The sequence below is a fragment of the Sebastes umbrosus genome, chromosome 20, assembly GCF_015220745.1.
Source record: "Sebastes umbrosus isolate fSebUmb1 chromosome 20, fSebUmb1.pri, whole genome shotgun sequence".
In the NCBI taxonomy this organism is placed as follows: domain Eukaryota; kingdom Metazoa; phylum Chordata; class Actinopteri; order Perciformes; family Sebastidae; genus Sebastes; species Sebastes umbrosus.
The window spans coordinates 19,110,337-19,134,772 of NC_051288.1; the positions used below are offsets into that span (position 1 = coordinate 19,110,337).

General features: G+C 38.8%; 2 protein-coding genes across 5 annotated transcripts in view; one reads left to right on the top strand and one right to left on the bottom strand.

The window, feature by feature from the left end:
- Positions 1-1,789: 1,789 nt before the first annotated feature.
- LOC119478939 (clarin-3) lies at positions 1,790-3,864 on the bottom strand. The gene is made up of 3 exons (XM_037754041.1): positions 3,633-3,864; positions 2,303-2,488; positions 1,790-2,219 (listed from the first exon to the last, which is right to left on the bottom strand). Exons 1-3 carry the CDS (start codon positions 3,862-3,864, stop codon positions 1,942-1,944), a joined length of 696 nt encoding a protein of 231 aa, XP_037609969.1. The 3' UTR covers positions 1,790-1,941.
- Positions 3,865-6,682: 2,818 nt separating this feature from the next.
- The window catches only part of ptprea (protein tyrosine phosphatase receptor type Ea), a 69,631-nt gene continuing 51,877 nt past the window's right edge, over positions 6,683-24,436 (top strand). The window contains exon 1 of one of the 4 annotated variants that reach the window (XM_037753985.1): positions 6,683-6,820. The gene's annotated coding sequence lies outside the window, so the exon portion shown is untranslated. The remainder of the gene's footprint in view (positions 6,821-24,436) is intronic. The other 3 variants (XM_037753982.1, XM_037753987.1, XM_037753986.1) reach the window with 3 other exon arrangements.

A 24,436-nucleotide genomic window follows, 5' to 3' on the forward strand; every position in this document is an offset into this window, starting at 1 on the left:
GTTGCGGGTTCTGAGAGGTGCTGGAAAGGGCATGTCCAAACAGACTTTAGGCCCTGAGTGATGGGACACGGGAAACGGTAAGAGGACACCTCGCCCCTGCTCTCATGTCAACACAGTCATGTGAATCACAGCTGTGAGGAACGTCTGAAGATCCAGGAGACAATAGACGCCGACTCTCAGCGAGATCTATCTCAAGCTTCTACAGAATCAGCGAGCTTTGTTTTGATCACTGCAGAAGTCAGCATTGCTTGCATTTTCTGTTTGTTTTAAATCCTTTTGAAATGAATTAAACAGATCTGTAATAATAATGTATCTCTCATCAGGGCTTTTTGCAAGTTGATCCCACATGGAAGTGGATACAGTTAAGATGCAATGCATCACTGGAGTTTAAAGGGCTCAAGTTAAGCACTGCTTCTATCATGAGCCATGAATTGATGAAGGGTAAGTAAGGTAATCCATTCATTCCAGTGATTCAGAGGGTACTACCCCAGCCAGGAAGTACTCTGCCGTTGCCAGGGAATACAGTACGTGGGAAAGTTGTAGATCAACTAATTTGAAAAAAACAGAAATTATGATTTGATTAAAAAATACATCCCTTATACTGAGTCAGCTGTAACACTTGAGCAGGTGTTGTAAGGTAATTGAGAGTGTGGGAAAACAACTTAGCAGACGAAGTTAGCAGGTAAGCAGTTGGAATATAATTAGCCAAAAGAATAATATATATATAATTAGCCAAAAGTAATGGATAAAGTGTGGAAATAGTTCTTAAAATGGACAAGATGGTTGAAATAGATAGCTAAAAAGCAATGGATATATGGCTGTAACAGTTGGCTAAAAAGTAACTTAATGGATAAAATCATTGAAATGGAGGGCTATAAGAAATGAATGGACAGTTGAAGTTAACTAACGGTAAAGGTTAAACAGTCAAAATAGTTAAAGCTAAAAATAGCTAATGATAAATGTTTGAAATTGATAGCAATATTAATGAATAAACAGTCAAAATTGCGAGCTAAAGGTAATGGATAACCTGTTGAAACAGCTCTAGTTTAGGTATTTCGATATTTATTCATTACAATTAGCCTAAATGTAACAGATAGATAACTAAAAGTAGCCTAATGGATAACTAGTTGAATAGTTACAAACTTGACCATACCTAAACACTGACAGATCAATTTTATGAAAATATTATTGTAACAATAACCAATTTTATATATTTCTATGGTGTAAAAATAACATCCAATTTGAAATGAACTCAAATTAACACATTTTTTGGTGGTGCAAATTTCTTTAGGAACCACTGGTCTGTCCAAAGTCGGTTTTCCAGTTTTCCAGTCATGGGAATGCCTGTGAGAATCCAAGTATGTGAGTCCTGTGTCAGTGTGCCCTGCTGGAGAGATTTGAAGCTATATGACTGCTATTATTACTTTGCATTATGTCTTTCTTTAGTCAGACACTTTTACTGAAATAACCCATAATTAAAATAAGACTAATAAAACAAAAAAACATAAAAACAATTTTCACTTGTACTCCTGTTTCAGGGATACGTCTTTTTGCATTTACATCATCTCAAAGATAGAGGGCAGCAGAGATCAATTCATTCCCATATGCCTCCTACCACTTTTCTCCTCAATCTCTCTAATCCTCTTCTTTTTTTTTATTTAACCTTTACATTTTCCCCAAAAATGTACTCAAAAATTGGCTGTATTTATTTTTTTAATTCATCCTTTAACATAAAAGTGGAACAACATAATCTCATTACTTTATTTACATTCACTTATTTATTGTATTGTTTCAGAGACGCATACACACACACACACACAAATAATCTCATTGGGTTTATGTATAGCTGTTGATTTCTGTCTGTAATTCTCCATTACAGTAAGTTACTCCAGAAAGTCTTGATGATCAACTTATCAATGTCACTGACTCCATTACAGGCCACTAGTACATCATTATCTCTTTGGGTGCGTCCTCTGTAGGCCTCTGCTGTTCTCTCCTCTGTGTGTAGGCGGCGTGTTCGTACATGTAGATCAAAGCAATGGCGAACAGAGAGAGCACGGTGTAAATGATGACCAGGTAGTATCCCAGCTGCATCTCTGTAGACTTGTTCCTCAGGTCTGCTGGAATCACCCCGGCGAAGTTCTTTACCAAGTCCTCTGCCATGCTGGTCAGGGTGACGTTCAGCGCAAATATTATGAGGACCAAGATGGACAAACATGCTGCAGGAGAAAGAGATGCTGGTTTGTTTTTGTCAAATTCCACTTCTGTCACTCCCAGATGCTCTAACGTTTGTGTCACTTACCGCTGAGCGAGCTGAAGACGTAGACGCCAATAGGCCCCATGTAGGTCTCATAAGGGTTGCTGACGCTGTTGTAGAGGGAGATGAGGAAGCTGCAGGCAGAACACAGCAGACACAAGGCCAACAGGATCGAAACCACAGAGTGCAGGACGAGAGGGGTAACTCCTGTTTCTACCAACTTAGGAATCACTACACACACACAAACACAGTACAAGAACATTATGGTTATATAGTTTAGTAGAGCTTACATGCATTACATTATATGACACACTGATGAAACCATGTGAGCAGGCCTTATGGTTTTTGAGAAGTCAGTCATTTAAGATATTTAATCACGATTAATCGCATAATCGTCCATAGTTAATCGTGATTAATCGCAAAGTAATCGCACATTTTTTTATCTGTTCAAAATGTATCTTAAATGGAGATTTGTCAAGTATTTAATACTCTTATCAACATGGGAGTGGGCAAATATGCAAATGTATGTATATATTTATTATTGGAAATCAATTAACAACGCAAAACATTGACAAATACTGTCCAGAAACCCTCACAGGTACTGCATTTAGCATAAAAAATATGCTCACATCATAACATGGCAAACTCAGGCGCAACAAGCAACAACAGCTGTCAGTGTGTCAGTGTGCTGACTTGACTATGACTTGCCCCAAACTGCATGTGATTATCATAAAGTGGGCATGTATGTAAAGGGGAGACTCGTGGGTACCCATAGAACCCATTTTCATTCACATATCTTGAGGTCAGAGGTCAAGGGACCCCTTTGAAAATGGCCATGCCAGTTTTTCCTCGCCAAAATTCAGCGTAAATTTAGGATTCCTTAGATTTTCTTGTTTCATATGATACCAGTATCTTCACTCTAGCTATAAAACTGAGCACGCCACAACCTAAAAATCGAAAGTTGCGTTAATGCGTTAAAGAAATTAGTGGTGTCAAAAACGAATTTGCGTTAACGCGTTATTATCGGGTTACCTTTTAACAGAGTAGCTACATCAGTGTCCTCTTTTAAAACTCTTTTAGAAACTAATTTTTATAAAACGGCTTTTAATTAGTTTCTCTTTTGATTTCAGATATTAATTCAACTTTTATTTAATGATTTGCAACCGCACTGTTTATTTTCTGTTGTGTCTTTGAAGCACTTTGTAAACTTGTTTTTGAAAAGTGCTATATAAATAAAGTTTATTATTATTATTATTATTATTATGAATAATGTTGTTTGTAGGCAGGAATATCAGAGATGGAGGGAAATAAAACCAAAACTATCAGCATGTTTACAGATTCTAGAGGTATGTAAGTGAGAAAATATCTACTGTACCTTGAAAAGTGTCCAGACCTCCAAACGAGGGGCAATGGTCTCTGTCCACAATCCCATAAAAAACCTCCAAAGTGACCACAGCACTTCCATTGGAGAAGTCAGTTCCAACTTGTGTGCACTCCATGGTCGTCTCAGACCACTTTGTTGACATGCAGAACCCCAATACCCCAACAGATATGACAGTGACCAGCTTACTGCACAAGAAATGCAAAGTCTTCTGAGTGGAAGGCATTATCGCTGTATTCCAGTTGCACTAGTTAAATCTAAATCCCAGCATCTCTTCTCTAAAGCTCTGATGAAGCCTCAGAAGCAGATTACGACCCTCTGATCCTCTAAAGATTCCGCTTATGAGTTACCTTCCTGGGTGGGAGTGGATTGCTGGTCATAAAGTCTCTTGATTACGGCAGTGACCTTTGGTTTGAAAGGAAAACACAGAGCTGGTTGTCATGGTAGGACACCAGTTTCCTCAACAGTTTAAACGTAACGGTGTCATGTCTGGTCTCAGACCGCAAAGGAAAATCATATCTGCTTTGTGACGATGTGAAATATTGTCTGAGGGGGCCAGTACTAACGATGAATACACATTTAAAGCTCAACAAAGCAACTTCAGGACATGCAAAAGACGCTCTTTAAAAAGAAATATTTCTATTATCTATAGAGACGCTATCTATTTTTCCTGTTGTTCAGTGTCTACACACGCCCTTTGGTGCACTCTGAGGGAACCACGTTCACAGTCTTGGATTCAAAGTCCTGTTCTTGAAATTGTAGGGTCATAAAACATAATGCAGATTAATTATTTACCTGTGTCACTATAAAAGGAAAAGTTACTGGAAGAGGAATGATCATCTGATCACATGTATGTGTCATCAATGACGCACTAAAGCCATGATGACAGAAGGCGTGAGGATATTTTTGGTTCAGGATTAGAGAGGTTATTAGTGCCACATTTTCAAGTGATTTCCAGTTCAAATTTGAGACATTAATACTATAAATAAAGAGGAAAAACGCAGAGAAAACCGACCTTTGGCCTCTATAACTGTGTCATTTTACACTGTATGCCACCTGGTTGGTGCCATTGATTTATGGCACACAATGAAGGCAGGAAGAGTGCTCTCTTTTCCCAGCTTCAATGGAGCTATGAAGCTTCAAGACTTCCCGGTTCTCGGTAATCATCGAGAATCTCTTTATGATTTTACAAAAATGTTTCTACCAATCCTCTTACCTCTGGGTTATGGAAGCCCTGAGAGGCAAGTGAGAAAAATTCAGGTGAAAAAAGATTTTGCCAGGATAATCTTTCTAACTTACTTAATTATTTAATTTTTTTCATCTGTGAAACAGGTGGGGAAATAGTTTTGCTGGATAATTTAAATGTTTTTGAAATAAAAACAAGTTTGGGCAGATGAAATTTTCTTTTATTACAATAAGTTTTCTAAGTGTTTGTAGTTGTAATACTCAAAACGCTTATTATATTTATAATATTTTATTGTTCGACACAGGCCACTTTGGTAGAAAATGACAATAGAATAAAAATAATTTTATTTTCTTTTGTCAGCACTTTGTAGACGGACGTTTTACTGGCGTCTGGTAGTCGCTTTCAGTCTAAAATTGCGGGAGCGTAGCTTTGCTGCTGGGCGCTGATTTTGCAATGGAACGAACAACTGACTTTCACTTCTTGAAAATATACGCTCTTTGGCATGGAGAAATTAAAACTCACCTTGAAGAAAACATTGAATGCTTTTAGTCCCATTTAGAACATGGGGTTAGTGGTGCACTTCAGCCTCTTGAAGCCGAAATGAGTATTACAATAGCAAACACTTTATAAAGCTTTTTTTCCCCCACCTGTTTCGCAAATGAAAAATAACAATTTAAGAAGCTTAGAAAGATTATCCTGAAAAAATCTGTTTATTCACCTGTTCTCGAGTCATAAACACAAGAGAGAAAACACTTTATAACATACTTAGAAAATGGATCACCAAGAAAAAAAAAAAATTTTCACTTGCCTCTCAGTGCTTCCGTACAGTGTAATTATAATGAGCATAAAGTTCATAATTTTAGCAGCAGGGTTATATTTAGTTCTCTCATACACATTACATGATCACATTATTGAGATTTAGAGGTCCTAACTTATTCATTTGGTTAAAATGACATCTTCCTCAAAGTCCTACAGAAAATGTTTCAAAAATAATTGTATGTTGTTTTTATTATTATTATTATTATAATTATAATTATAATTATAATTATTATTATTATTATTATTATTATTATCATTTATTATTATTGTTATTATTATTATTATTATTAGTAGTAGTAGTATTGTTGTTGTTGTTGTTGTTATTATCATTATTATTATTATTATTATTATTATTATTATTATTATTATTATTATTTAAAATTCCGTACCCTACTTTCAATTTAGTGAATACTGTTAATATTATTTAGGTAGACGTAATAAAGAAGCACTGTTAAATTATATTACAAATTATGTCAATCTTATATAAAAGATATTAAATCCCAAACTCATTATAATACACTCATGTAACTCATTCAAATCATAATAATGAGTGTGATTTTTGAACCAATAATAATAATAATAATAATAATAATTATTATTATTATTATTATTATTATTAGTAGTAGTAGTATTGTTGTTGTTGTTGTTATTATTATTATTATTATTATTATTATTATTATTTTAAATTCCATACCGTATTATATTTTAATTTTTGACATTGTGAATATTGTTTATATTATTTAGGTAGAGGTAATAAAGAAGTACTGTTAAATTATATTACAAATGATGTCAATCTTATATATATAAAACATATTAAATCCCAAACTCATTATAATACACTCATACAACTCATAAAATATGAGTATGATTAAATAATAACCCAAAGTTTTATTCCAACAGGATTTATTCCACCCACAGAGAAGCACACACATGTTGTAATAAAGGTTGTGGCCAGAGCGTGTCTCTGTTTCTTCATCTAACCAGTGTTGGAAGAGGAGGAGGAGGAGGAGGAGGAGGACCAGCCGTGTGTGCTTTCTCTCTGACAGCCGGTTGTGTTTTGTTGGAGTAAACACAAACTCCTCCTCTCTCCGGTTGACAGGCGGCGGCAACAACCGACTGAGGCATCGCTGCCTCGCCTTCTCCAACACAATCTGGACTTAATGTCGCTGCCATCAAGGTGAGTGATACCATTACTTTATGTCATACACGCTCTCGTGTCTTGTTTTGCATCTCATTTTGGCTGCCAGGTCATTTTCCACCTACCTGTCCGTTACGCACAGCAGCGCACGGTGGAGGGTTTTCCTCCATTTCAGCAGATCATATTCATCCTTAATGTTTTATCGTGTGTTGATTGTCTGGTTGACAACCTGCAGCGACTTGGATCAACCTCTTGTGCCAATGTGGGTTCATGGAAATAAGCGTTTGGAGTTTCTGTCCTCGTGGTCTTCTTCATTTTTCCTCATTTCTATATTGTCTTGAATGAAAGATGATCAATGTTTTTCTTCCTATTCGGTGTCTGACTGCTTGTGTTGTGTGGGCTGCAGTTTCAGAGCCAGTTTCAACATGTCGTTGAGGCTACTCCAGATATCATGGATGGATCTGCTAAGACTTGTTACTGTAGGGAGGACTCTTCATGGTGTTTTTGAGGTTAAGATTTTAGTAGTGTTGGCTGCACTGGTTTTTAATTTAGTGGTTTGAAATACAGTTATCATTGGACATGATGTTAATATCCATAGGAAAGGTCTCTCCCAGGGGAAAGGTCAGAGGTCAGGGTCAGCAACCACAGCAGCATCCTTGGAGCAGATTAAGAGTATGACATTTATGGAAATGAAAAGTTAAATGAACCGAGACACCATCAAGATTGTGCTCCACTTACCGTTAACTTAAAGAGAACTTTGGGACTTTTGACAGCCGACATTGGAGAAGAGATTTTAATTAAGTCGTCATTATGAAACAGGAACTGGTCTCATAGTGAAAATAATTCAGCATTTTGTTTGTCACTTTCCCCTTTTTGTTTAGCGTTTGCTGGTCTGTGTGGACAGATTCTGTGGGTTAAATGCTGTGCTGAGAGCCGCAACGATTAGTCGACTAATTAGTTGGTCGACAGAAAAATAATCGCAAACTATTTTGCTAATTGATTAATCGTTGGAGTAGTTCTCAAATATGGTTTTATATCATATTAAAGTGAATATTTTTGGGTTTTGGACTGACAAAACAAGACATTTAAAGACATCACCTTGGATTTTGAGAAACTGGGGTGACCATTTTTCACTATTTTTTGAAATTTATAGACCAAACGATTAATCGAGAAAATAATTGACAGATTAATCGATAATGAAAATAGTCATTAGTTGCAGCCCTGTGATGCTGAGGTTACGATTTTGGTTTGCTAAAGGTAGTACTGTTGGCTGTACTGGTTTTTAATTTAGTAGTGGTTTGAAATACAGTTGGACATGATGTTAATCTCCATAGGAAAGGTCTCTCCCAGGGGAAGGTCAGAGGTCAGGGTCAGCAACCACAGCAGCATCCTTGGAGCAGATTAACTGCTGGGTGAAGTGAAGGGAAGGGGAGATGAACCGAGTATGACATTTATGGAAATGAAAAGTTAAATGAACCGAGACACCATCAAGATTGTGCTCCACTTACCGTTAACTTAAAGAGAACTTTGGGACTTTGACAGCCGACATTCGAGAAGTGACTTTAATTTAGTCATCATTATGAAACAGGAAATAGTCTCTGAAAATAATTCTGCATACTTTTGTGGTAACGTTTCCCTTTTTTTTAGCGTTTGGTGCTTATACTGTAGGACCTGTATGGACAGATACTGTGGGTTAAATGCTTTGCTGAGACCTGCAACGATTAGTCGACTAATTAGTTGATCTACAGAAAAATAATCGCCAACTATTTTCATAATCGATTAATCGTTAAAGTAGTTTTCATGCAAAAATGTCAGAAAATGCTGTTTTCAGCCTCTCAAATATGGAGATTACCTGCTTTTTCTCTGTTTTATATCATATTAAAGTGAATATCTTTGGGTTTTGGACTGACAAAACAAGACATTTAAAGACATCACCTTGGATTTTGAGGAACTGGGGTAAACATTTTTCATTATTTTCTGAAATTTATAGACCAAACGATTAATCGAGAAAATAATCTGCAGATTATAATCGATGAAGATCATAATCATTAGTTGCAGCCCTGTGTTACTGTATTTTGGGCCATACAGCTCATCAATGAGTTCATCAATGTCAGAGAGACGCTGCTAAATGACTTCTAATAAATCTTGTAGTCTATCTGACAGGGACAGACGGGTACTGCAGACCGAGCAAGGCTGCCTCTAGTATCAACAGATGAGGAAAAAGAAGGCAAATTTCAATGTGGAAAGTTTAACTTCTGTCCCTCCTGACAATAAGACTCTTGACTCTTATGATTCTTATCTCATTTTGAGTACAAAGTTCTAACAAGTAGGGCTGCATCTAACGATTATTTTCATTGTCAGTTTAACCTTCTTCTCTATTAATCAATTAGTGTTTTGATTTATAAAATGCTAGAAAATTGTAAAAAATGTCGTTCAGTGTTTCCCAAAGCTCAAGATGAAGTCCTCAAATGTCTTGTTTTGTTCAAAGATATTCAGTTTACTGTCATAGAGGAGTAAAGAAACCAGAAAATATTCACATTAAAGAAGCTGGAATCAGATAATTTAGACTTTTTCTTCTTAAAAAAAGAACTCAAACCGATTAATAAATTATCAAAATAGTTGGCGATTAATTTAATAGTTGACAACTAATCGATTAATCGTTGCAGCTCTATTAAGAAGCCAAAAAAAGGGTTGCCAGATCAGCTCCTCACTGTCCATATGGTGCATCACTGAAATGCGTAACAGTTTGCTGTGAGTTCCAGTTTTTGCTAAACAATGATCAGTTCTGCTCCTTTCCATTAAAAAGACAACAGAGACACCTGACTTCTCTTCAGTCTAACTTTTATACTCGGGCCAAACATGTCGGACATGCCAAGTTAGCATAGACTAACCACTTAAAACACACTTAAACCGACAATCAACTATATATTACACATTTTAAGTAGTGCTGCAACAAACGATTATATTCACTGTCGATTAATCTGTTGATTATTTGCTCGATTAATCGATAAGATGTTTGGTCTGTAAAATGTCAGAAACTTACTGTCACAGAGGAGTAAAGAAACCAGAAAATATTCACATTTAAGAAGCTGAAATCAGAGAATTTTGACTTATTTTCATAAAAAATGACTCAAAATCAGTTATCAAAATAGTTTGTGATTAATTTAATACTTGACAACTAATCAATTACATGTTGTAGCTCTAATTTTAAGAACCAGATTCATCGTAACATCACACCTGGCTGCATTAAACTAGTCTTTCAGTTTCATAATGATGCAGCAGCCACGTGACGTTTCCTCATTCACCTTGATTTTACTGTCTTTAGTCTCATACATAAACAGTCTGTCTGTGATAATACAGCGTGAATTCCATTTCAATTACACAGTATATAGACTCCGGGGAAGAATGGCAATTACTGTGGCAGAAGCTAATGAGGATGCATTGAAATAAACAAACAGTCACGCCGAGACAAATGAGACCGTGTAAGGACGCAGGAAGAAATAACCGCTGAGTGCTGTCGGCAGATTGATTTTGGCTTTCGTCTCGTTACAATTCATATCTGACTCCGGTTAAATTCTCCTTGTGGGGTCTCAGGAGTGAGAATATCAACTGTGTATCGTGCAAGGTTGTATTTCGCTGGGAGAGGATAAGTTGTTTGTATAAGTCTCCAAATAAAATGGTGCAAAAACTCAACAGGTTCATAATTGCAGTATAGCTATTTCCAACCTGCGTTAAACACACTGCCAAGATGTTCTTCTCTAGTTTTTTTCCGGCTATAGTTAGAACTGTAAAAAAAGGCATATTGGAACGCTTGTGAAGTGCACGTTATTTGAGCGTGGGTGTGCTGTGCGAAAACGAACAGATGTGGTGATTAATGAAATCCACAGCGAAGGTGGAGAGGAACGAGTTGCGCACACACCTGCTGGGTGTAAACCTCAAATTGCCAGCCCGGAGTAAATCCCCGCAGCTCGCCCACCCTCCATCTATCCACCCGCCTCCTCTCTGTAAGTCTTGGAAAACACTCTTAACTTTGAGCTGCGAGACTCCACGCTGTGCAGTGCGCTCTCCGAGGCTGCAGCCGCATTAACTATACTCTGCTTGAAGGTGCGCTTCTTTTTTTTTCTCCCTCAAATAGGCGGAGAAGGAACTAATTGGTGTAAAGTCACGACAATTAGGGATGAGCCTGGTCTGACCCAGAACTTGTGAGATATTTGCAGGCAAGAAATGGTTCCAGCCAGCCTCGTAGAAGAGCTCATGAATTACACATATAGTCATAAGATCTCACATTTGATACAAACAGCATTAGTTATTTTTCTGCTCGTCTTAGTGGAAGCTTGTTATAGCACATTAAGCTGCAGTGTGTTGCAATCGTAGGCTTGTTTGTGCTTGCGGCCAGTGCTACAGAATGCAAACCCCGCAGTCATCCTTTGGATTTTGGCGTCATGCTTAAATTATTTAGTAAAGATAAAACATATTCATGCAGAGTGAGGGAAATTTAACCCTCACTTAACCAGGCAAATGGATTAAAAACATAATGATTAGTGGGAGGAGTTGTACAGCTTGTATTAAATGTGACGTTGTGTTTAAAGCTATAAACTGTGATTGGAAACCAGAATAACAACAGTAAAAGCAAAACCAGGGAAAGCAGAAACGGAGCATGTGAGCGGGGTATTGCTTCCTGTTTGGAGGATAGGATCTGGAAAACCCCGAAGCATCACAAGGACATGGGACCTCGGTGACACTAAGAAGGTGTGTCTCCCTATTAAACACATGGCCGCTGCAAGGACAGTCCACGGCTGTGCAAACAGCCACCTGCAGCCCACAAAAACACCCCCCCCCCTCACCATCTGATCCGTGTTACACCCAGGGCCACGCAGCACTACTGTTGTGGCTGCCAGGGAAAGCGAGCGATGCACCGCTGTGGCTCGTGATTGATATATGTACAAACTCAAGCTGTGCAGATTTGTGTTTGTTTACCATCAGCTGTGTTTAAAACTCAGCTGGGCCACTGCAGCGCTGAAACAGCTGGACAGAGATCAAGGTTCCTCCAATTTCAGATGCGTCAGAACTCACCCACCATCTGCTCAAAGGAAGCATTGTTAGGAAGGCCGAGCACATGAGACCCAAAAGAGACATAATCTTTGGAGGAGAAGTTAAAATTAAACCAATCTGTCATTTCAATATAGTGCTACAACCCATTCAAAACCCTTCTGTCTGACCGAGGAGTCAACTAGAGCTGCAATAATTAGCCAATTAAGTGATTAGTCGATGGAAAGAACTCCAATCTGAAACTATTTTGATTAGAGTTGCAACGATTAGTTGATTATTTGTCAACTATTAAATGAATCGCCAACTATTCTGATAATAAATTAAGAGGTTTGAGTATGTTTTTTGAGAAAAAAAAAGAAAAATTCTCTGATTCCAGCTTCTTAAATGTGAATATTTTCTGGTTTCTTTACTCCTCTATGACAGTAAACTGAATATCTTTGAGTTGAGGACAAAAACAAGCTTTAGTTGCAGCACTGATTTTGATGATTCATTAAAGTCATGTATTTTCAGCCGAAGATTTGAAGACTCCGTGTCAAATGTGAGAATTTGCTGTTTTTTTTGTGGCCTTACATTATAGTGAATTCAATATTTTGGGGTTTTGACTTTTGCTCGGACAAAACAAGACATTTGATTGCAATATTGAAGTTGGAATTGGAAATGACAGTGAAATCTTGGTCTCTAGACCACCGGTCTTGGTCTCTTCACGGAATCGACCGCATTTTGACTCGGTCTTGTCTCGGCCTCAGGCAAAGAGGACTCTGGATTTTATTTCAAAGACTAATCAAGACCACAACTGCAGGGATATCACTAAATTGCTTGTGCATTTCCTGATTTATTTGTTAATCATTACTGTGATTGTTCATAAAAAACAAAGGAAAATTCCTGCGCATAAAATTCATCTCTGCTGAGACATTTCTCATGGTACACTTCTACATACACACATGTATGGAGTATACTGTACATACATACAGCAATAAAAGAGGTGAATGGAGAGGAATCTTCATTTGTTTTCTGTGGGTGTTTTTATGGGAATGTGGAGCTTTCAGATCATTTTGAGGAGTGCCTATATGGTGTATATGTTCCACATTTTATTCTAAGTGTGTCATGCAATGTTGGGACACGCACTGGTCCGGTCTGGTCTTGACTCGGTCTTCCTGCCTTGGTCTCGGTTTAGGTGGTCTTGACTACGACACTGGGAAATGGAGTATATTCTGGTGTACTCATTGTTAGCCGTTGTGGTAAATGTAAATCCAGGAGACGACGAGGAAAGGAAATGCTTGTGACCAGGTTATTGCCTTAGCGTGGCCCTGGATCAAAGAGAGATTTCTGTCTCCTCCTGTTTCACTAGAGGCCTGAAGAGGTCAAAGTGTTTTGCAAGGCAAATGCAGAGAAAAGTCCAGACAGTTAAACATAATTTAGTGCCACAGAAATATATCTTGGTCCCTGTAATCATTTTGTGACCCCTCAGATTTATCCCCGAACCCCAGGTTGGGAACCACTAGGTCAAGCCCTTCTGGTTTGAATAAGAGACGTACTGCATGATGTCACTCCACAACAGCTGCCCAGTAGTAATATGGGTGTATTCTCCCCTCCAGGCAACACATAGTTTCTCTATTGTATTTCTGTCAGTCGCTACATGAGCGCATTACAAAGTACACCACAAAGCTCTTAAAAGAAACGTTTTGTGGAGATTGAGCTGGTGACCTTGCAGTTGTTTTATGAGTCTCCGAAGGGGGAGAAACACATTGTTGAAAAGCTTTGTATGTTTTTGTCTGCTTTTTTTTTTTTTTTTTTAGCTTGTAGAAATAGCAAAAAAAGGCAGTAGTCTGCCAAGAGCTTTTTTGTGTTATAATCGCACAGTCCCATACTTAACATCAGCTGCTTGTGGGGGCAGCATGTTGACAGATTTTAACATGATAACTCATATTCAATGGAGCTCAGACTTTCTTTTTTTTTTGTTTTTTTAGGCCAAAATATGGCAACCTAATTTTGTGACCTGCTCAGGGAAAGCAGGGTGGAGCCCAGAAGAGATTAAATCCCTGCGCTATGTGGCCTGATTCTAACTGAAGTGAAAGCAAACATCTCCAGCTCTGGCTTGAAACATGTTTCAGTCCACTTTATTTTATCTGAATGAACGATGAGGAAAAACAAATATTAGGCTTTCTGTGGAAAACAAAGGGTGACCCACAGATTGAGAAAAACATGCTTAATATCACTTTGACAGCCAGGAAGGAAAAAAATATTCAGCTATTGTGGATTTTCCTTGAAGGCTGTTTGTTTGATCTAGAATCTGAGATGCAGTCTTCTTATATGCACATAAGAAGTCACACCCACTCGTTCCTAGATAGCTTGATGTTTACGATCATGTCTCTGGAGTTACAAGATGACGCAGATAGTGCGAAACTGAGGCTTACTGTTGTACATGTGTTCACACATGGAATCACTGATGTTTTTTTACTAGTCTTTTCGTTGTTTAATGTCCCCCTAAAATACTCCCCTCAAACATTATTGAACTTCAATGTTCCTGCTCGGATGTAAACATGTAAAGTGGATTTTAATTGATTCCAAAAGCAGCGGGCTGTGAGTGGCTGTGTCTCGGATGGCGATGGTGCATATAGAAAGAGTCATTATCTCCCCTCATTTCTTCAGCACCATAAACTATAAAGCCAGTTGGAGATGCATCAAGGTCCCACCCAGCCTTGTGTTTTATGTTATCAGCCTCTGCGTGTAATGCCGGATAGTTATCAGCCTCTGCCTGTAATGTCAGATAGTTTGTTTCCTGTGCAGTATATCAGCACATGCAATGATTTTTTCCGATACCAGTACAGTGTCGGATATGCATCCGATACAGCCTGAAATGCTGGATCGGGTATTGTCGAGTACGCGAGTCTATCCACGATCCGATATCACATTATATAATTTATCAGCTCATTTACGCTACACCGCTCCGTACACCCTGACCGATTCATACTGTGCATGTGCAGCTCTCAACAGAGATGAGAAAGAAGCGAGATGGCTCACTCATTAGTTACTTCCATCATCGATTTCCGATGCAGTGACCGTTTTTTCTGATGATGGAAGTAGCTAACGAGTGAGCCATCTCACTTCTTTCCTATCTCTGTTGAGGGTTGGACATGTGCAGTACCGGTCGGGCAGGTTCAAGTGGAGTATTGATGTGTCACGATACCAGGAATTTAGTAGTTGATACCAATGACAGTGAAATTCCATGATTCTCGATACCACTGTAAAAAACAAAATAAAACAATAAATCCCTTATACTTCAACCTACACTCCCTTTATTACTGTTTGCATACTGTTTTTTGTTAGAGAGTTAAACAGGTCATAACTCCCTCTCTATTATCTATTTTATATTACTGTGAAAACATCTCCTTCAAACAACTGGATTTATTCAAGTTTCTCGACAAAAACTACATTCTTTTTAACGCACTAGTATCGGATCGGTACTCGGTATCAGCCGATACACAAGTTCAGGTATTGGAATCGGTATCGAGAAGGAAAAAATGCTTTGGGAACATTTCTGGCTGCAGCTTGGGCTCCTCGTCTTTGCTGAAACGTCAGTGTTTGATCATGTTCTTTTAACAGTCTGACATCAAATATAGTCGGATTATAAAGTGTTTTGTTGGATGTTTTAGAGTTTACAGGCAGCTGATCATATATGAGACGAAAGCTGGGTATGACTAGATGAGACCGAAAGTAAAGAGGAAATAATGCTTTGGCTGTGTCACTACAGAGGTTGTTGACATGGAGGAGTACAGTGCTTAATGAATAATGGATGCGTGCTAAAGCAGCCCGTTTCCTATTCATTCTTCTAAGGCTGCTACACAGAGAGTTGTGTGTGATCATCATGTCAGCCCTTCAATATTTTCATTGTGTTTTCAGTAACATGATGCAGTTTGAAGGCACTGGAGTTACTCCAATAAACATTTTCACACAAGTACAATAGGCTTATTCAAAAGGACGGCTTATTTTATTTGATCGTTGTTTCAAATAAATACAGAGCAACAATTTTTTACACACTGCACAGAGAGTAGTTAGTTCTATTTTATTCACCCAAAGTCTTATCTGCTCCGAGGTTCCTGTTTAACATCAGTATTCCTGAGGCTTGTAATAATTAAAAGTGTGCTGATCGCATCACAAAGGCCTGCAGTGACAGCGACGAGCATTAATTCAATGTTTGCGTTGTCACTTTTTGTGTTGAGCTGAAAAGGATGTGGAGTGGCGAGTGAGTTCAGATCTATTTCATTAAAAGCACCTTTTAAGTTCCAACTCTTTGGGCAGCTTTATAGTGTTGAGGCCTTTTTTTTTTTTTGACTATGATGAATGTGTTTAAATGAGCACAGTTGGATGTGGTAGTGAGTCAGGGGTTAGCTGACATGCCCTGCATGCTGATAGGTATGTAAGGCTCAGGCGAGCACCAGAGAGCGTTAATGTATGGGATGATAATCAGAGCTGTCTTGGGTGATATATATGACCAAGGTTAAAGGCGGCCGGGATCATGCAGTATGTTGGAAATAAAATGAGGGGATGGGCCTTGAACGTGCTTTATCTTATTGAATCCCTGTCAGTGTTTAAGGATGTAATTTCAGCTGCTGTTATGTGATGGTATCTATCTGTGCGTGCAAAAAAGACAGAGGATGTGGTTTAGATAAAACAAAACATAGATAGGACAAGCAGAAAAATCACATGTTTATGACTGTTAGCCACAGTGATGCCAGCTCTGTCAACTTTTACATACTAGTATTTGGCTTTTCTCAGATTCAGGTGGCAACCTCCAGGTCAGAAAAGTGAACAGCGTTAAACTTGCATTCTTTCTAACAGCCAGCAGGGGGCGACTCCTCTGGTTGCAAAAAGAAGTCTGATTGTATAGAAGTCTATGAGAAAATTATCCTACTTCTCACTTGATTTATTCCCTCAGTAAACATTGTAAACATGAGTTTATGGTCTCAATCGCTAGATTCAAGTCTTCTTCAATACAGCATGCAGGGAATGCTTTGGGGCGGGGCTACCTTGTGATTGACAGGTTGCTACCACGGCATTGTCAGGTCTGGGAGTTGTCCTTGTATACGTCTTACAACTTTAACCCTTTCACAGTGTGTTTTCAGTTCATGAAAGTTAATTGTAACCTTTTAGTCGCCTAAAAATGTCTTATTCAGCGTTCGGTTGTTCTTAGCTCCACCCTCTCGTGTCACTTCTGGTTGCAAAAAAACAAGATGGTGATGAACTCGAGGCTTCAAAACGGGTCGTGTCTAGGAAGTACCCACAAGTTAGGAAACTCTCGCGAGATGGTTAAGGTTAGGCATTGACCTTGAATGGTAAAGGTTAGGATAGGTTGTCAGGCAACGAGTCTTGCGAGAGTTTTCACATATTTCAGATCAGATTTCGCGATTTGCAGGTTACCTTCTAGACACGACCTTCAAAACGGCAGTCCACAAACCAATGGGTGACGTCACGGTGATTACGTCCACTTCTTATATACAGTCTATGGATGAAGCCCAATAGAAAAAAATAGTATTAACCAGAGCAGATCCGTAGATGAGTTTTGAGGCCTAGACTGGTATTGATATTTGAGAGGGAAAAATCTGTTGATAATAATAGCCCCAATATTAGTTTTTATTAGCCAAGCTCGCTGTAGGGATGTTAGTCTGTTGCTCAATTCCAACTTTGACCCAAATGTCACATCTTTACTTATGAAGACTTGTCTGTAATTGGCTGCCATTACTGCTATTTATCCATTTATTTTGTGGAGGGCAGATTTTTACGGCTGCCGTAATGGCTCTGTTTGATTAATCGGCCTTTCCATTTTTATAACACTGTTCAAAGATGTTCCAGATGTCAACTCTCCAATAAAATCCTCATATCTCATAACTGAAAAAGTGCTTGACATTTGATTAACGCCGTTATGCTCTTCAAACAAGTTACATTGCCGCTTCTGTCCTGTTTATAGTGTCGTCACGTAAGATATTTTCCATCAGAAAATATATCATCCGTAGTCATCAGTAATCATTTTGAGTAGATAATAGGCCTGGTTCTCTTGGGGGGGATTGAATTGATTCGTCCATGTAAGAAAAGACATGCCACACCATGACTTTGTCTCACTGACCTTCAGCTCTGGAGATGTAATCTATAAGTGCTGTGATACATTTCCACTGTTCAGCAGGGTGTTATGTATGAAAAATCACGTTCACATACATGCTTTTTTTCTTTGTTTTCATGCTAATTACCAAAAACTAAGCGATGCTGTATGTTGCTAATCTTTGCAGCATTTGGTCATACAATATGTTCTCCCACTGGGAAAGCACACTGTTGACAATCACACTCTTCCAAACACTGCCAAAGCCTTTTTTTTTGCGCTCAGCCAGAGAAAAAATGCCAGATCCACACCGTTCACTCACAATGATGGGATGTGTGTTTATCATAATTAGAGTCTGCTTTGATGCCAGCAGAGATTCAACCATGAGGAGCTATTTGGTGCTTTTACAGAAGTGAGAAGTAGTAATTGGATGACAATACCATATATGTAGGCCTCAGTTTCAGCTTTCATTTTTTTCAGAAAAAAAGTGTTAATTGAGTGTTGGTAAAAATATGTAAAAAAAAAAAATGAAATTGCTGTGTAGTTTTAGCACTGCTGTGTTTCTTAGAGGGCGCATAATCAGCAGTGCATTTTGCATTTTCCTTCAATTTTCTCTACATTGTGTTTTGCTTTAAGTTTTTCGTTGGCTTGTGGTAAGAGGACGTTTACTGTAAATCATGGTGGCCAGTGACTTTGTGCAGCAGAAAACACAACAGCTTTTGGCTGCGTATGGACATAAAAGTGGAATTGGGAATTGGTTTAAATTAGGGCTGCAACTCATGATTTTTTTTTGGAAATATTTCCTCAGTTATTGGATTTTTTGCATCGTCTATAAAAAGTTAGAAATTAACCAAAAATGCCCAGTTTCCCAGAGTGGAAAGAGTCGTCTTCAGATGTCTTCTTTTGTCTGAACAACAATTCAAAACCCCAAAATATTAACTTTACAATTATATAAAACAGAGAAACATCAAATCCTCACATCGGAGAAGCTAAAACAAGCAAATGTTTTGCTCGAAAAATTACTAAAGTATAAAAAGATTATTAAAATAGTTACCGATTAATCTTCTGTTGTTTGACTTATCGACTAATCGAGTCTCCTAAATGGACATTAAAGGGAAAATTCCCTCCTGTACATTCTGTGCCTGCATGAGAGAAAATAACTCTCCCACCAGCAGGTCATGGAAGTCTGTATTCTCGCCGCTCGCGCGCAATGCATCCCGGTACATTCAGGCATAGCATGCACGGCTCTGCAGTGGTACAAATCAGCTGTCTCGGTCAATATAGCACAAATTGGGGAATTTATTTCATCAGTAGACTACATTTATGGACGTCCACATGAAAGGTGGCTAGTTTTCCCTTAAGGCTTCCCACTCAAATGGGCATGACATTTAAAAAAAATCCACAAACTTGGACGTAAAGGAAGTGGTTGTGATTTACTCAGGAGCTGTTAATAACCTTTTTCATTAATGCACCACAAGTCTCAGAGATATAGTGCTCGCTACATATGGCTATAATGATTGTGCTTGCAGCCTAGTTCCTCCTATATCCGCCCACTCATCCCCTGGGCCTCCCTGTTTCATAGCACCTTGTACAGTGAGACAGTGTGTGTGCTGGATAAGAGGGAGCAGGGATCACAGGCAGCCATCGACAAACTCCTAGAGAACCAAGACATGGAGTCAAATGAGGTTAGAGATCACGGTAATCATAATAATGATGTGTCCCAGGGCTGAATATCACACAGTGTGTCTCTTTGTGGGCCCACGTTAGTCAGTGGGTGGCTCTTCACACAAACGTCTATTTTACTGCTGGTGAACTACGAATTGTTCGAACCCTCTTCCTCCCCGCGTTTCACTCTCTCTGCATCTGGAGATGCTTAAACAGAAAACAAATAAACATTATAGGATATGTATTTTTAAAACTGGGAGTCTGCGTCCCCTGTGGGCTTCCTCCATGTGCTGTGTCTTTGCACGATGACTAATTTGTTATCCTGCTAGAAATTACACGGGCGCTTTAGAAAACAACCACTCTGGATGGCCTCATTTGTGTATCTGTGTTGTTTTTATTTATAAATCACACCACTTCCTACTCTGCTGTCTTTGTGGTTTAAAAACATATTCAAAGTGCATTTATTATGATTTCTTCACTATTACCTAGTAGGGATGGGGGAAAAAATCGATTCATCTATGTATCGCGATTGTTTTTGTTTTTTTACGATTTTGAAATTGATTTTTTAACGCCAGAATCGAGATATTGGCTTCATTTGAGTCTATGCGGCGGTAGAAGGAAGTTACCGCTTTTATTGTTGTAGTGTCGTATCTTTCCTGCGACAGTGCTGTTGAAGTGATGAGAAAGGATGCTCCGCGGACACTGTTCTTGCTGGTACAATAGAGTTTATTACAAACAAGCAACAAATGTCATAACGAACGTCTAGATTTGTGAGGGAAATGTCTTTATTCTTTGATTTTTGGGTTGCTGGAAAAAATGTAATAAATAATGCCAGCCAATGACTGATATATTTGACTTCAGGACATCTCTGACTACATACATGCTGAAAATCAAACATTTTTACTGTATTATTTTAGATATTTTTCAAATTAAAAGTCCCTAGGAGTGTATGATTCAACTTTTTCCCATGATCTAGTGTTTAAAAGTTAACAAAAATCACAATAAATCATAATATTGAGTCACAATACTTGTAAAACCGCAATACGTATCGAATCAGGAGATAGGTGTATCGTCCCAGCCCTATTACCTACTGTATCAGTTGATTGTGCATTGTTGCACAGAATGAGGTTTCCGAAAATGTGTGTTGGGGATTGTACATATGGAATTGGTCTCTAATTAGTTCCGTTGTTTACCTTTTGCAAGTGCAATCTTCCTGGGCTGTACACATTTATATCCAAACTGGTGGGCAGCAGAGTGTGACACATGAGAGACCCTGTGTTTGCTGCGGAAAGGGGCTCAACAAGGAGACAGGAAAGGATTTGATCATCAGATCTGTCCTCCCCGGAGAGGGAAAACGCCTTGCTCTCTGAAGACACTCCCTCATTTGCAGTCTTTTATGACTGCCTGGGATGAGCTGGTGTAATATGTGGAGGCAGACAGTAGATGCTTGGACTGCCGGCTTTGTTAGAAACACAGCATGTTTGGGATTTTGTCCCCAAACGGGGGCCTGTTTTGTATTGCAAGTGTTTATTTGCTGTGTTGTATTTGATTTGAGAGAAATGTTGAGTCTGTTGTGCAGCATTTTAAACCAAATCCGATACGTGGACACACAGCTCTGAGCCGTCAGTGATGCCTGTCCGACTTGGCTGAACTACAGCAGGAAATATAAGTAAAAGGCTCTGCTATCAGTTCATTACTGCGCTATCACATCCAGCAGCTGGGCCCCAGCAGGGGACTAGTTAGCCGCTTACTTAGCTAGAGAGATGCCTTCAGTCTCGTGGTAAAAACTAATTAGCGCAGACTAGTTTGAGTCCATTTTCATTATGCTCAGCTCGAGCTGCACGCTGCTTCTCATCATGTGTGGCTGCACCAGTTGGTCCTTCAACGCTCTGCACTTTGTCCTGAAAACCACCAGAACTCCCGCGGCTCTGCGTGATTGTTTTCATTAGTCCGCCGGCGGTAGCTTGATACTTCCAGACGCCACCGTGGCTGTCATTCTCCACAAGCTCCAAAAATATTGCAAGGTGAAGCAGAGTGTTGTTTTTATAGCATCCCCACCCATGTTGTTACTATCATATCAGTATGGAGCCTGATATAAAAACCTACATGCTCCAGGCCACACATTTCCCCCCAGCATTCCTGCGCCTGTAATTGGTTATTGTGGAAATACGTAAAGGGGGGTTGGGTGTAAGCTGTGGAGGGGAACTGGAGAGAAAGAGGGGGAGAAAATAGGAGGGGTGGGTGTGTGTTTCACTTCAAACTACAACCACAAGCACAACGGGGAAAGATGAAACACAGGGAGCTGTGGTTGCTGGTGCCAAAATCCATCCCCCCATGATGAAGAGGAATTTTTAACACATCTTTTCATTTGCATGTGTTCAATTATGTTTCCCTTCAGATCCTGCTGCGGTGATGGTGGCACGGGGCTGCTTCTTAAAGCACACAGTGGTTGCCAGAGATGCCAGTATTTGGGTTGTGAACTAATTTGTTTGGGTTTATTTTTGGGGGGAATTATGTATATTATTATTATGTGAAACGCTTACCCTTGAGCTGATAAATCATAGAGCAAATTATAGTATTGCTGAAATAATTACTTGATTGAAAGAAACTTAATTGACAACAATTTTAATAATCAATCAATCTGTTATGTCATTTTATTATGCAAATATGCTAAACATTTGCTGCTTCTAGTTTCTCCAATGTGCGGATTTGCTGCTATTCTCTATTTTATATAATTGTAAATGTCTTTTGTTTTGGACTGTTGGTCAGACAAAACAAGCAATTTGAAGATATCATGCTGTTAAGACATCATTTTATAGACTAAACACTTACTTAAAGGCAAAATAAGAATAAAATGTGTCTGATGGCTTCCCAGCATGCACTGGGGCAATGGAATTATCATTATTTATCTGTGTTGCTGCGCTGTCTTGGTGTGATTATGATCTGCCTTGTGTTGTGCAATGTTCCCGCTATTATTCACATTTCCACATAGGATTGACTGCGATTACACCATGAGTGATGTTGCGTGCACGATTTTTGAGATTGTCACCGTTCGCTTTGATTTGATGACCTTATGCAGCATTGATAATGAATTCAGTTCCATCATTGCATCACGTTAAAGTCCCAGCGAAACAGAAGTTAGAGCGTCTTGTAGCTTCTGTACTGTGACTTATCCCCAGTGAAAGTGAATATTTGAGCGGTGTACAGTACGAGAGGGATTTAAATCAAATCCTTGGTTGTTACTAGCTCACGTAAGCACAAGTCATATTTTGTTTTACAGGAAGAAAAGGTGATAGGATTTTGATGTAAAAATATGAAGAAATTTACCTTTTTTTGTTGGTTTTTTTGCATTTATTGTTAAATAGATGCACAACATGACCGGGAATGTGATCTAAAAGGATTAAAAAAACATTTTTCATTTAATCTCGACTTAAAGTGAAAAACGGTGTCCCCTCTGTCTCCGCTCTGCGTCTTATCTAAAAAGTTTACCTTGACCAAACATGTTTTACTATTCAGTAAAATAGGCTGCTTGCACTTATGAGAAATGACTACCATTAAGTAGAATTGTCCTAAACAGTTCAATGAAATGTTTATATCGTAACACATTTGCTCCTGTGTTTCCTTTCAATCTACTGCAGTATCAATAATATGCGGTAACAGATAATAAATAGTAATAAATAGCTGACACTAAAGCTGAGGCGGGAATTGATCAAACAATACATGTATGATTATAAATTACTGACAAACTGATAACATGCCCTCCTCACAGGCACTGGGCTTGTGGCGGTTGTGTTGCCTTCAAAAGAACAGGCATGGTAAAAGATTTAGAATTTTAGAAATTAATGATATGATCTGAGCTGTATAAATCTGAACTTCATAACCTTAAACCTCAGTAGGTTTAAGTTAAACCTCAGACGCAGTGACCTCGTTTCTACAGAAGCAACCAGGTTCAGACTTAAGTGCAGTTTAAACCGCAGCTTCTGAGGAAACAGCACTGAGGTTTAAGTGATCAAATGGCTTTGACCCAGACGACAACACAGGTTTAAACCTGTCCTATTCCTTAAACCACAGCTAAGCTGGTGACAGAGACCCCTTCCCTGTATCTAACGATAAATCCACACCATTTTGCTTCAGCTCTTTTTATGTAGCTGCCTCGCAGACAGGCCTGGAAAGTAATCCAGTGCTTAACACTGTTGCACTTTTGTGTGTGTGTGTGTGTTCCTGGTTAATATGTAGCTCAGCATTTTTTATTGTGTCGGCCCTCGTCACAAAACTTTGTTCACCGTATTTTGTCTGGCACAGATCTCTATAGCTGGTATTCTAATAACAACCTTATCTATGTCAAACACACTGGCCGTCATTAGAGAGAGTGCTACTCGCTCACGGTCCAGGTCTGTCACAGAACCTGCTGATTTGACTGTTATCTGTTAGACATCAGCACAAAATAGAAGTGTTTTGCATCGAAGCAGCTGGTGTCCACTGCTGTGTTGTTTCAGACTGAATTCAGATGCAATAAGTCAGAATTTATTTTATTTCTAGTGCAGGGTTAGTGTGGTAATGTAATTGATGAATCAGAGAAAGGCACTTTTTAACAGCCTATTTCAGTGTCATAGGATTGGCACAGTATCTATGAAGTATCTGTATGTTTATCATTAAAATCAATATCAGTCTACTCTGTGTCATAGATACAGATAATTAAATAAGACGTTCAAATCGTCGTTCTGGAACAATAGGTGGGTTGATGAGCGGGAGCACACTCTGCTCTTGACCTTTGGACGCTCACCAGATCCGAAATGATTTTCTGTCAACACTCTCCAGTGGATGATTCCCCCGAGAAGAAGTGCCTCTCT